This window comes from Dicentrarchus labrax, unplaced genomic scaffold (genome assembly GCF_905237075.1).
Source record: "Dicentrarchus labrax unplaced genomic scaffold, dlabrax2021, whole genome shotgun sequence".
Classification (NCBI taxonomy): domain Eukaryota; kingdom Metazoa; phylum Chordata; class Actinopteri; family Moronidae; genus Dicentrarchus; species Dicentrarchus labrax.
The window spans coordinates 1,662,501-1,677,500 of record NW_026136721.1 but is presented as its reverse complement, the minus strand read 5'-3'; the positions used below and the strand labels follow the sequence as shown (position 1 = coordinate 1,677,500).

General features: G+C 38.5%; 1 protein-coding gene across 1 annotated transcript in view; it reads right to left on the bottom strand.

Annotated features, from left to right (window-relative positions):
- Window positions 1-2,005: 2,005 nt before the first annotated feature.
- Window positions 2,006-15,000, bottom strand: part of LOC127355195 (receptor-type tyrosine-protein phosphatase mu) — a 137,154-nt gene continuing 124,159 nt past the window's right edge. Inside the window, exons 31-39 of the mRNA XM_051385797.1 lie at window positions 13,381-13,535; window positions 13,125-13,260; window positions 10,647-10,796; window positions 8,408-8,581; window positions 8,152-8,283; window positions 7,603-7,728; window positions 5,873-6,036; window positions 4,513-4,648; window positions 2,006-4,218 (exon numbers count right to left, since the gene is read on the bottom strand). Of these exons, the coding sequence (XP_051241757.1) occupies window positions 4,165-4,218; window positions 4,513-4,648; window positions 5,873-6,036; window positions 7,603-7,728; window positions 8,152-8,283; window positions 8,408-8,581; window positions 10,647-10,796; window positions 13,125-13,260; window positions 13,381-13,535 (1,227 nt within the window). The 3' untranslated portion in view covers window positions 2,006-4,164. The remainder of the gene's footprint in view (window positions 4,219-4,512; window positions 4,649-5,872; window positions 6,037-7,602; window positions 7,729-8,151; window positions 8,284-8,407; window positions 8,582-10,646; window positions 10,797-13,124; window positions 13,261-13,380; window positions 13,536-15,000) is intronic.

Genomic DNA, 15,000 nt, shown 5'->3' with positions numbered 1-15,000 from the left:
ATGATTATTATTATTATTATTACTATAATTATTATCATTATTATTATTACTATAATTATTATCATTATTATTATTATAATTATTATTATTATTTTTACTATTATTATCATTATTATTATTATTATTATTATTATTACTATAATTATTATCATTATTATTATTATTATTATTATTACTATAATCATTATCATCATTATTATTATTATTATTATTATCATGATTATTATTATTATTACTATAATCATTATCATCATTATTATTATTATTATTATTATCATGATTATTATTATTATTCATATTATTATTATTAACACGATTATTCGTATTATTCATATTATTCATATTATTATTATTATTATTAGGGCCATGCTTTCAAACATTTTATTTCTTTTTAGTTTAGATCTCGAGATAACGAAACTTTGTTTTCCCGAGATAACGACATAATGAATTTGAGATCTCGAGATAATGACTGTGATATGATAACTGCGGTCAGGGCCGGCTCTAGCCCATTTGGTGCCCTAGCCGAGATCATTTCCGGTTTTCAAAATAAAGGTATTAAGAACAGTAAGCTAACATTTGAACCTACATTTAAAATAAAATATGCTACATTAAAGCGTTTCACGGCCCATGATGAATAAAAAACATACATATTTGTACCTCCAAGTGGCATCTTTTATTATATTTGAGCTACTGTAAAAACATATTGCTCAAAAATTCCTGGCCATGGATGGTATATTTGACTTCTACACATATAATACTACAAGTATACTTAATATCAACCATTTGTATTGCACCAATGTGGAGAAATTCAATAATAAAAGTCCATATCTATACCTCCAGATTCAATATTTGACCATATTTGAGCTACTGTAAAAACACATTGTTCAATAATTCCTGGCTATAGATGGTATATTTGACTTCTACACACATAAGACTACAAGTATACTTAATATCAAGCATTTCTACAGCAGCAATGTGGAGAAATTCAACAGTAAAAGTCCATATTCATATCTGTTTTACTGTAGCTCAAATATAATAAAAGATGCCACTTGGAGACACAAATATGGAACTTTTGTTTTGGCATTTCTCCACATTGGTGCAGTAAAATGTTTGATATTACATATGTTTTTTATTCATCATGGGCGACTGAAACACTTTAATGTAACATATTTTATTTTAAATGTCGGTTCGAATTATAGCTTACTGTTCTTGATACCTTTATTTTGAAAACCGGAAGTGAATATGTTGTAAATTTAAGTGCAGCTGATTTGACCCTGGAGATCGGAGTAACGGCTGGCTTGACCGCAGTTATCATATCACAGTCATTATCTCGAGATCTCAAATTAATTATATCGTTATCATGGGAAAACGGAGGAAATAAAATGTGGCCCTTTATGGCTTCCGTACTCATTATTATTATTATTATTATTATTATTATTATTATTATTATTATCATCATTATTATTATCATTATTGTTATTATTATTATTATTATCATTATTATCATTATTATTATTATTATCATTGTTGGTATTATTATAATATTATTATCATTATCATTATTGTTATTGTTATTATTATTATCATTGTTGGTATTATTATAATATTATTATCATTATCATTATTGTTATTATTATTATTATTATCATTGTTGGTATTATTATAATATTATTATCATCATCATCATTATGATTATTGCAGTCTCAGTGTACAGGTGCATACTGCCACCTGCTGTACTGGAGTAGAACTGCTTCCATGAGCAAAATAAATGAATAAAGAAAACAAAAACAAAGACTATATTCCCCTAAACAATCCTATTAATAAATGTATCATCTGTGTGTGACATACTGTCTCTTCACTGTATTTGATAGATTCACCATTAACACTGTTTATTTAACATCTATCCCCAATCTCTGATTTCTGCCTACATGTTGAATCAGCGCCCCCTACTGGCAGAGAGGAGAACTGTTCAGGATGTGTCAGTGTGTCAGTGAGCAGACGCCAGTTGAAGAGTGTATACAGATTTTTATTTGTAATATTTTGGAATCATACAACATAAATAAAAGTTTTTGTTACAATAATGTTCTCATCAACACCAGAGCCATATATCAACAGGGTTCAATCAAAACCATAAACAGACATAACCCGGGTAACACCAACCCAGAGCCATATGTAACCAGGGTTACGCAGACCCAGAGCCATATGTAACCAGGGTTACGCAGACCCAGAGCCATATGTAACCAGGGTTACGCAGACCCAGAGACATATGTAACCAGGGTTACGCAGACCCAGAGACATATGTAACCAGGGTTACGCAGACCCAGAGCCATATGTAACCAGGGTTACGCAGACCCAGAGACATATGTAACCAGGGTTACGCCGACCCAAAGCCATATATCAGCAGGGTTACACACACACACCCAGAGCCATATGTAATCGGGGTTACACCGACCCAGAGCCATATATCAGCAGGGTTAGGTTGGTTCCTGGTCTAATGTGGTTCTGATGGTGGAACATGATTGTCTCTCTCTGTGTGCTTCACAACAACAACAACAACAACAACAACAACAACAACAACATCAACACTGAGAACAACTGAAGGAATAAATATTCTTCTCCCTGCTTCCTCCTCCTTTATTTACATTATTAACAGCTCGCCTCAACCTCGGCCCAAAACTCAACCAGCAGGCAGCATCACCCGAACAAACCAGCAGGAACACAGAAACCACAACCTGAAGGGGGACCAGGGTCACACATTTGGGACTACATTAGCTAGCTAGTTAGCTAGCATTTTGCTAACATTCGCTTTCAGATGTAACTAGCTAGCTAACAATTGATGTAAATTAGCTAACTGACAATTGACGTGGATTTGCTAACAAGCTAACTAACAACTGAAGCAGATTAGCTAACATTTATCATTGGTTAATAGCAAAACGCTAGCAAAGTAGTTAGCTTATTTACATCAATAGTTAGTTAGCTCAACTTTATAATTTTATTCAGTGATTTTGGCATAACAGAATCGAACACAGCCTTCGAGACCGACAGGGAATAACGTTACAGTACCGAGGTCATTTACAGAGTTTCCTGATGGAAAGATTGATCAGTAGCCAACTGCTAACTGTCGTTAGCTTGGTCAGCCGTGCAGCTAAGATATTAATATTAATAATAATGTTACTCATAACAACATTATTATTAATAATATTAATAAATTCTTCTTGTTCTCTGCTGCCTTTCGGTCACACTCTACGCTGATGACACTTACTAACTTACTTACTAAGCCCCGCCCCCTGTGGTTACTGTTGCTAACCTGTTGATTGTTCATTCTGCGATGTTACGTAATAGAGTTGACGCAGGGCTGATCCAGTTTCACTGAATAAAGTTAAAATACATCAGTGAAACTCATTTAGTCTCAGTTGTGGTCAATAAACAGTAAATATTCAGATTCATATGGTCCAAGCTAACGGACAGTGGGCTTTAAGGGCGGGGCCATTTTCAGACAGGATGAAATGATCTGTAGACAGGCGGTGAACGTATGGAGCCTTATGTAGACTCACTGCTGGAGCCTCTAGTGGCCGTTCGGGCTGGATTAATTTACTGTGGGTGAGACATGCTAACAGTAGCAGCCATTGCTGCGCTCTGATTGGACAGTCAGTGATATTGATCAACTAGATTAATTAGCACTCATTTAAACCTGACGATGGTGCTGAGCTATGACGTCATGCTGTGCTTCGACCAATCAGATGTGAGGAGTGAAAATCTGAACGCAACCTGAGAATTGACTGTTTAATTTGACGTATTTGACTTTTGGACGTGGTCCAGACTTCATATCCCATCATGCCCTCAACAGGAGCACAGCCCAGTGGATCCTCTGTGTGTTCTGATTGGTTGTTGAACAGGAAGTTCAGGTGGCTCCTGGGAGCTGGATGGGATGCTCCACTCTGACGCAGAAACAGAAACCTGTGTTTGTGTTCATTGTGACAGTTCAGTGTGTCCAACAAGGCAGTGCAAAACATCCTCCTCTTCTTCCTCACTTCACCTCCACCACTCCTCCTCTTCCTCCTAAGCCTCAGTCAATAGTCGACCTCCTCCTCCTCCTCCTCCTCCTGTCACACTGTGCAGTATTATGACTGAGGGAGGAAGAAGAGGGCGAAGGAGCCTCTGTTGTTAAGCAGAGTTGAGATACTCCAGAGCCACTTCATAACAGAACTTATACTGCTCCTGTAGAGACACAGAGGGCAGAGGTCAGACAACAACAACAGCAACAACAACAACAACAACAACAACAGTATTAACTGTAGAGACACAGAGGGCAGAGGGCAGACAACAACAACAGCAACAACAACAACAACAACAACAACGACAACAGTATTAACTGTAGAGACAGAGGGCAGAGGGCAGACAACAACAACAACAACAACAACAACAACAACAGTATTAACTGTAGAGACACAGAGGGCAGAGGGCAGACAACAACAACAACAACAACAACAACAATGATATTAATAAAGTTACCAGCAGATCCACCATGTTGGGTTTGTTGTTCCTCAGAGTTTTAACAGCGTGAAAAACGTCAACGCAGCGCTGCTGTCTCAACATCTCACACACAATACTGATACTGCAGAACACCCCACTGCGACCTCCTCCGTTACTGCAGGAGGAGACAGACAGGAGGAGACAGAGAGGAGACAGAGAGGAGACAGAGAGGAGGAGACAGAGAGGAGGAGACAGACAGGAGGAGACAGACAGGAGGAGACAGACAGGAGACAGACAGGAGGAGACAGAGAGAAGAAAGAGAGGAGGAGACAGAGAGGAGGAGACAGACAGGAGGAGACAGACAGGAGACAGAGAGGAGGAGACAGACAGGAGGAGACAGACAGGAGGAGACAGACAGGAGGAGACAGAGAGGAGACAGACAGGAGGAGACAGAGAGGAGACAGACAGGAGGAGACAGAGAGAAGAAAGAAAGGAGGAGACAGAGAGGAGAAAGAGAGGAGGAGACAGTATGTTGTTTCAGTTTCTCACCAGCAGATGGAGACAAACTATCAGTGATGAAAGAAAACAATCAGCTCAAAATCATTATAATGCAGTATCAGTAGTATTATAATGCAGTATCAGTAGTATTATAATGCAGTATCAGTAGTATTATAATGCAGTATCAGTAGTATTATAATGCAGTATCAGTAGTATTATAATGCAGTAGTATTATAATGCAGTATCAGTAGTATTATAATGCAGTATCAGTAGTATTATAATGCAGTAGTATTATAATGCAGTATCAGTAGTATTATAATGCAGTAGTATTATAATGCAGTAGTATTATAATGCAGTATCAGTAGTATTATAATGCAGTAGTATTATAATGCAGTAGTATTATAATGCAGTAGTATTATAATGCAGTATCAGTAGTATTATAATGCAGTAGTATTATAATGCAGTAGTATTATAATGCAGTATCAGTAGTATTATAATGCAGTATCAGTAGTATTATAATGCAGTAGTAATATAATGCAGTAGTAATATAATGCAGTATCAGTAGTATTATAATGCAGTAGTAATATAATGCAGTAGTATTATAAAGCAGTAGTATTATAATGCAGTAGTATTATAATGCAGTAGTATTATAATGCAGTATCAGTAGTATTATAATGCAGTATCAGTAGTATTATAATGCAGTAGTATTATAATGCAGTATCAGTAGTATTATAATGCAGTATCAGTAGTATTATAATGCAGTAGTATTATAATGCAGTATCAGTAGTATTATAATGCAGTATCAGTAGTATTATAATGCAGTAGTATTATAATGCAGTATCAGTAGTATTATAATGCAGTAGTATTATAATGCAGTATCAGTAGCATCAGTACTACGTACAGGCAGTGGACCACCGTGCGGCCCTCCCCTCCGTCGTACTCCTCCTGCCATTTGTCCACCTGGTGAACCAGTTTAAGGAAGGAGCGCTTGGAGACGGGCGTGTCCCGGTACATCGGCCAGCCCAGGAACTGGAACTGCTGCACCATGCGGTACCCGTCCTGCGGCTGTGGACACAGGGAGGACAGGGTGGTCAAAACAAGCTCACCCTAACCTTACCTCAGCTCTGCCAGCTAACGCCTGGGAAGGAGGTGAAAATCAAACACACCCTAAAGGAGTGTGGAAGAAAAGGGAGGCCTGAAACAGCATAACAGGATGGAGATAAGGATAGGAGGTGGAACAGAGAGCAGAGGAGGTAAGAGAGGAAAGGAAAGAAGGAAGTAGGAATAAAGGAGGTAAGAGAGAAACAGAGCGAAGGAGTGGGAGGAGAAAGTGTTGGGGGGGAGTGAAGTACGGAAGATAAACAAATCCTAACATAAATGCAAGCTGACAGGGAGGAGAGAGGGTTCAAATCAAACGCACTGAAAGCTAAATCCGACCTGCCATGGTGAGGCGGGTGGGGAGGGGAGTCGGGATCAAACACATCCCAAATGTTGAGAGACACAGGGAGGAAATGAGGCACAAATCAAACGGCACATGACCTAAACTCAGCCCGACAGGGAGGTGAAGAGGTTTAAATCAAACGCAGTCTGATCTAAATTTGGTGGAACAGGAAAGAAATGGAGGTTTGGATCAAACACACCCTGAATACTGAGGGCGTAAAGGGGGTCAAAATCAAACACACCCTGAATACTGAGGGCGTAAAGGGGGTCTAAATCAAACACACCCTGAATACTGAGGGCGTAAAGGGGGTCAAAATCAAACACACCCTGAATACTGAGGGCGATAAGGGGGTCAAAATCAAACACACCCTGAATACTGAGGGCGTAAAGGGGGTCAAAATCAAACACACCCTGAATACTGAGGGCGTAAAGGGGGTCAAAATCAAACACACCCTGAATACTGAGGGCGTAAAGGGGGTCAAAGTCAAACACACCCTGGACTGAAAGAGCTGGATTCAGTTGTGCTAACTCTGCTAACTCTGTGTGCTAACTCTGTGTGCTAACTCTGTGTGCTAACTCTGCTAACTCTGTGTGCTAACTCTGTGTGCTAACACTGCTAACTCTGTGTGCTAACACTGCTAACTCTGTGCTAACAGCCTCCCTAGCTGATAGCGTCTGTGGTCAGCAGTAAAAACAACAGACATTGGCACAAACAAGCTAATGCTCGTTCCTAGTGACTTCTACTAATAACAGCTAGCATCAGCAAACACAAGCTAACACTTACTAATATCAACCAGGTGACAACACGGACACCGTTAGCTACAAGCTAACTACCGACAGTAGCAACCTAGCATAATGCAAAGCTGTTAGAGTTTGTGCTAACGTTAGCAGTTCTTTCTGTATTCAATTCGGGGAACTTTTCAGTCCAACAAAGCTAACATCCATTTTTAATTATACAGTCTATGGTAACATCATTCAGCTAGCATCAGCTAGCATCAGCTAGCATCAGCTAGCATCAGCTAATAATATTTGATGACAGTAGTTGCTATTAGTTCACCAAAACAAAGAGCTCATACACAGCAGTATCTTCGGTTGCTAATATCCAACACGTCTAAAAGAAGTTATTTATTTGGTGGTGGTCATAGCAACGTGAACCCTGAAGGGAGGTGGCAGAGTGTAAAAGAAGCGCACCCTGGCTGTGTTGTAGATCCGGAAGATGCGACTGATGACGTCCTCCTCCAGATCTGCAGAGACAAACTCCACCTGCAGGGAGCCCAGACGATGGAGGCCGTTCTCCGGCCAGTACTGAGGACACAGCTGGGACACACAGACGACATCATCATCATCATCATCATCATTATTATTGATAAACATACACACTTGGTCCAATAACAGGAAACGATGAGCACGTGCTTCCTAACGAACATGAGCCCAAACAGCCAGATGGTGGCGCCGACTCAAACATCCAACTGTGTGTAGTGTAAACATAAAGTCTCCTCCTTCTGTGGATCATCATCAGGAGGAGCTGATCAATAGCTGCATAAAGCTTATTGATAACTTATTTAGTGTTCAACATATTGACCAATGAGCTTCAGAGAGGGCGTGGCTCCGCACATAAGCAGACAGAAGTGAACAGCACTCACAGGATATGTCCATATAAGGACCTGACACACTGCAGGGAGGAAACACACAATCAGAAAGATTGATATATTTCACTGATCAGATGATCAATATGTGTACCTGAGCCGGGTCCACATCGTTCAGCATGACGATGGACGTGCAGTGGTAGTCGAGGACCAGGCGCCAGAAGTCCTTCACTGTGTTGGGCAAAGGATGCTGGGTAACGATGAATGCTGACGGCTGCTTGTAGCTCTGTTAACACACGCACACACACAGGCTGTAACTCACTTCCTGTTCTCTTAGAGCATCATGGGAACTGTAGTTGTCAGTATTGAGAAGTGACGGTCATGTGGTGTGTGTGGGGTGCGTTCCATACGTCCATGAGCGCAGCGTTGATGTAGTTGGAGCTCTCTCCGTCAATGGTGATGAGGAACGGCAGGCAGCGGTCCGGAGGAAGAACGTCCATACAACGGTTCTTCTCGTGGTTCCTCGGCAACAGAGCGATGCTGCAGTCCTCCACCCGCAGCGTGGGCGTCACCATGTTCAGAGTCTGATCAATAATCAATCAGTAACCAATATCAATATTAATAACAAATATTAACACAGCGTGGGCGTCACCATGTTCAGAGTCTGATCAATAATCAATCAGTAACCAATATCAATATTAATAACAAATATTAACACAGCGTGGGCGTCACCATGTTCAGAGTCTGATCAATAATCAATCAGTAACCAATATCAATATTAATAACAAATATTAACACAGCGTGGGCGTCACCATGTTCAGAGTCTGATCAATAATCAATCAGTAACCAATATCAATATTAATAACAAATATTAACACAGCGTGGGCGTCACCATGTTCAGAGTCTGATCAATAATCAATCAGTAACCAATATCAATATTAATAACAAATATTAACACAGCGTGGGCGTCACCATGTTCAGAGTCTGATCAATAATCAATCAGTAACCAATATCAATATTAATAAGAAATATTAACACAGCTTGGGCGTCACCATGTTCAGAGTCTGATCAATAATCAATCAAAAACCAATATCAATATCAATAACAAATATTAATACAGCGTGGGCGTCACCATGTTCAGAGTCTGATCAATAATCAATCAGTAACCAATATCAATATTAATAACAAATATTAACACAGCGTGGGCGTCACCATGTTCAAGGTCTGATCAATAATCAAGATCAAAATTCAATCTGAGAACACACACACCGATACTATTATCAATATTAATATTATTGTCATTATCATCAATATTAATATAAATATTATCAGTATTATTACCAATAAATATCAATACCAGTACGCACAAACACTCTGATCAGTTTCAACCAATCTATTGGTAACTATTAATTAGTCTTGATCAGCTTTTTTTAGCCCCAATCTGATCAGAGTCATTAGATATTGATTATCTGCCGATACTGAGTCCTGATCAGATAATACAGAGCGCACAGCAAGTATAAAATTATTATAATCAATGCAGTCATTGATAATCAATCAGCTCTGTCCTTCCTGTTATTGATTGAGCAAATAACAATCTCAGTGTTAGCTGTCAGTTATTGATTGGCTTTAGTTGGCCCTGCAGTGTCTGATCTCTACCACTGTCTCTCCTGAGCAGGAAGCCCCGCCCACTGTGACACTGCGCAGTGGGCGGGGCTTCCTGCTCTCACACACACACACACACACACACACACCCATACACACACACACTCACACACACACACACACACACCCACCCACACACACACCCATACACACACACACACACACACACACACACACACACACAGCTGATGGATCAGAGCGGTACCAATCAATCAAAATGCATTGATCAGTTCCAATGTTGAACATTGAGATCAGACAGGGGCATCTCTAACGTTACTAAATATGTATTAATGGTTTATAACTAATTAATTAATGTTAATAAATATGTAATAATGGTTTATAACTGATTATTAACATTAATAAATATGTATTAATGGTTTATAACTGATTATTAACGTTAATAAATATGTAATAATGTTTATAACTGATTATTAACATTAATAAATATGTATTAATGGTTTATAACTGATTATTAACATTAACAAATAGTATTAATGGTTTATAACTGATTAATTAACGTTACTAAATATGTATTAATGGTTTATAACTGATTAATCAATGTTAATAAATATGTAATAATGGTTTAAAACTGATTATTAACATTAATAAATATGTATTAATGGTTTATAACTGATTAATTAACGTTAATAAATATGTATTAATGCTTTATAACTGATTAATAAACGTTAATAAATATGTATTAATGCTTTATAACTGATTAATTAACGTTAATAAATATGTAATAATGTTTATAACTGATTATTAACATTAATAAATAGTATTAATGGTTTATAACTGATTAATTAACGTTAATAAATATGTATTAATGGTTTATAACTGATTTGTTAACATTAATGAATATGTAATAACACATTTATAAAGCGTGAGCTAATAGAAAGAACAATCATTTAATATTGATTATTATTGATCAATGATCCGCTCACTGACATCCGCTGATGGGGATCAATAAATGGATCAATACGTTACCCTGAACTCCTCTTTGATCTGACTGGAGTTGGTCTGAGGATCCAATCGGTTCATCTCGTAGTAAACAGAGCGCAGCTGATTGGCCGGAACCGCCGTGTCACCGCAGAGACACGCCTCCAAGATGGCGTCATGGATGAACACATACTGCTCCTGGAGGAGTAAAAGAGACACTGTTCACCTCATCACCTCCTCCTCATCATCACCTCATCACCTCCTCTTCATCATCATATCATCACCTCCTCCTCATGGTCACCTCCTCACCTCCTTCTCATCATCATCTCCTTCTCATCACCTTCTCATCATTACCTTATCACCTCCTCCTCCTCCTCACCCTCCTGCTCCTGTTCCTTTGGGGTTTGATTGACAGGAGGAGTGTTGCTGAAATGTCACTTCATAAATGATTTATGTCAACATACAGAGGAGGAGGAGGAGGAGGAGGAGGAGGAGGAGAAGGAGGAGTGACATTACAGGTTTGACAGTGAAGGTCATTCTGTCACATCCTGTCTGTCACACAACAAATAAACAGTCAACTGTTTGATGTTGTTTACTCCACCGAGACAAACAAACAAACAAACAAACAAACCCTGTAGAGTGTGAACCAATCAGCAGGCTGCAGTTCCCCTAACGGCCACTAGAGGCTCCACATTATATTCTATATATATTCTATATATTATATTTTACATATTTTATTGTAAATATTATATTATATGTATTCTATTCTATATATTCTATTCTATATTATATTCTGTATATTCTATATATTCTATTCTATATATTTTATTCTATATATTATATATATATTTAATATATTATATTCTATATTATATCCTAAATATTCCTTATATTATATTCTATATATTCTTTATATTAAATTCTATATTATATTCTATATATTATATTATATTTTATATTCTATATATTATTAGGGATCGAGAACTGAAAGTGCAAGGACCCTATTGTTCCTCTAGGAATTATTATAATACCTCTGGGACTTCGACCGCATATTTGGCCCCCGCAACATGCTCAAAATACCATGAAAATTTGCAAATTTTTTTGGACCCATGCCCCAAAATCCCACAGGAAGTCTGCAATTTCAATTTTTAATTTTCACTCACGGCGTCCATTTTGTGGTCATTTTGACTTTTTGGGCTTGTATTTAACTCCTCCTAGGGAATTTCTGGGATCTGCTTCAAAATTGGTCAGTACAGTCACAACATGGTGCTGAATGAACGCTGTTCATTTTTTCACTGTACGTTGAAGGGCGTGTCCGTGGCGTGCCGTCAAAGTTGGCCATTTTGAACGAATGTCACATTGTGATGTCCTTTTTGGCATTTCAGGGCTTCTATTTTAACTAACTCCTCCTACAGGTTCTATTGGATCTACTTCAAAATTGGTCAGTGCAGTCAGTTTTTTTCGTCCAACATTGTGCCCGTGGCGTGGCGTCCCGTGGCATCCAATTTCAAACCTTCGCCATGAAAGAGGGATTCATCATAACTTCTGCGTACATGATCCGACTGCAACGAAACTTCACATGTTCAATAAGAGTCCCGCCCTGAACACGTCTATGTGATAATATTCAGTAAAAGTGAGAGCGCCACCTAGTGGTGAAAGGAAATGTCATTTTTTTATACTTTCATGTTCTACTCCTAGCAGGATGATCAGATCCAGCTGAAATTTACTTACGAAATGCAAAACACATTGTTGATGATATGTGTTGACTGCGGTGAGGGGGCGTGTCTGTGGCGTGGCAGAAATTTTGATGTACCGCCACGAAACACGAATTCGCTATAACTTGAGTGTACATTGTCCAATCGGCTCCAAACTTCACATGTCTGATAAGAGTCCCGCCCTGAACACATAGTGATAGCGCCACCTAGTGGCAACAGGAAGTAAGTGCTGCGTGGTGATTTTGAGCTGATTTACGTGAGATTTTCATGTTGTGGTCCGCACGTGTTACGACGGCACGTGACGCGGCCGCAGCACGCCCCGAGTTGCGTGGAGTGCGAGTTCCTGTCCATCGCTGCTTGCAGCTTTAATATTCTATATATTCCTCGTACTCTATTCTATATATTCTTTATATTCTATTCTATATATTAAATTCTATATTATGTTCTATATATTCTATTCTATATATTCTTTATATTCTATTCTATATATTAAATTCTATATTATGTTCTATATATTCTATTCTATATATTCTTTATATTCTATTCTATATATTAAATTCTATATTATGTTCTATATATTCTATTCTATATATTCTATATATTATATTCTATACATTCCTTATATTCTATCTATTCTATTCTATTCTATATTATAAGTTCATTAAAGTTATAAATGATTAAAACCCTCACACAGAATACGGACTGCTAACTGTTAGCATATTGTTAGCTTAACTTGGAGCTGTTAGTTAGCACATTGTGGGAGTCGCCCTGGATGCTAATGTTAGCAGCTAATGTTAATGTGTGTGTGTACCTCAGTTTGGACCATGTTAACCCTTCGTGCTCTCAGCTCTCGGACGCAGTTGTAGATGTCGACCACGCCCTCTCTCTCTGCCATGTCCAGCATGATGTCGATCACAATGAAGCAGCCTGTACGCCCCGCCCCCGCACTGACACACACACACACACACACACACACACACACACACACACACACACACAGCTGGATTAGGGACATATATGTATGGATATGGCCGTGATGTGATCAATATTAGTGATCAGGTAAGTACCTGCAGTGGACCACGGTGGGGCCGGCAGTGGGCGGGGTCTTTGCTTTGACACGGCGGATGAAACCCAGCAGGCCGGTGGCGTGTAGCGGCACGCCATGATCAGGCCAACCAGTGAAATGAAACTGACGGATCTCTCTGATCTCTGCCACGCCCCTCTGACAGACAGACAGACAGAGAGAGAAAGACAGACAGAGAGAGAGACAGACAGATACAGAGAGAGAGACAGATATATAGAGAGACAGACAGATAGACAGATACAGAGAGAGAGACAGACAGATATATATAGAGAGACAGACAGATAGACAGATACAGAGAGAGAGACAGACAGACAGATAGAGAGACAGACAGACAGATAGACAGACAGATACAGAGAGAGACAGACAGATAGAGACAGACAGACAGACTTATTTTCAGCTGATTGTACAGTAATGAAAACAATCTGAATATTAATATAATAATGAATATGATGTTACAGTAGTGTGACACATTGGAGCTTTAATGTGATTTCAGTTGTATTAACAGAGAGAGAAGAAAAGGAGGACAGAGGTTAATTAGCTGATCAATATTATGGGCCTATCAGAGACATATTGGTATTCAGTATGTGTAATGTGTATGTGTGTATCTGTAATAGCTGTAATGGTGTCTGTCAGTGCTCAGTTGGTCCAGTAGGGTGTGCTGTGGTACAGTGTGAGGCAGCAGCAGAAGCAGCATTGTTAAAGGTTCAATAGAAGAGAAACACTCTCAGTGAACATCAGTTAATAATCAGTGGATGATCGACTAATACATCAGCTGATTATCATTTTATTTTAACTTAATGTTCTTTTTGTTGTTGCTGTACACACTGAGCTGTATTACACTGTACTGTATTACACTGTACTGTATTACACTGTACTGTATTACACTGTACTGTATTACACTGTATTGTATTACAGTGTAATACAGTACAGTGTAATACAGTACAGTGTAATACAGTACTGTATTAAACTGTACTGTATTACACTGTACTGTACTGTATTACACTGTACTGTATTACACTGTACTGTATTACACTGTACTGTATTACACTGTACTGTATTACACTGTACTGTATTAAACTGTACTGTATTACATTGTACTGTACTACACTGTACTACACTGTACTGTATAACACTGTATTACACTGTACTGTACTGTATAACACTGTATTACACTGTACTGTACTGTTGTACACTGTACTCTATTACACTGTATTACACTGTACTGTATTACACTGTACTGTACTGTATTACACTGTACTGTATTACACTGTACTGTACTGTATTACACTGTATTACACTGTACTGTATTACACTGTACTGTATAACACTTTACTGTATTAGACTGCACTGTATAACACCGTACTGCACTGTATTACACTGTACTGTATTACACTGTATTACACTGTACTGTACTACACTGTACTGTATAACACTGTACTGTATTACACCGTACTGTATAACACTTTACAGTATTACACTGTACTGTATTACACTGTACTACACTGTACTGTACTACACTGTTCAGTATAACACTGTACTGTATAACACTGTACTGTACTACACTGTACTGTATTACACTGTACTCTATTACATTGTATTACAC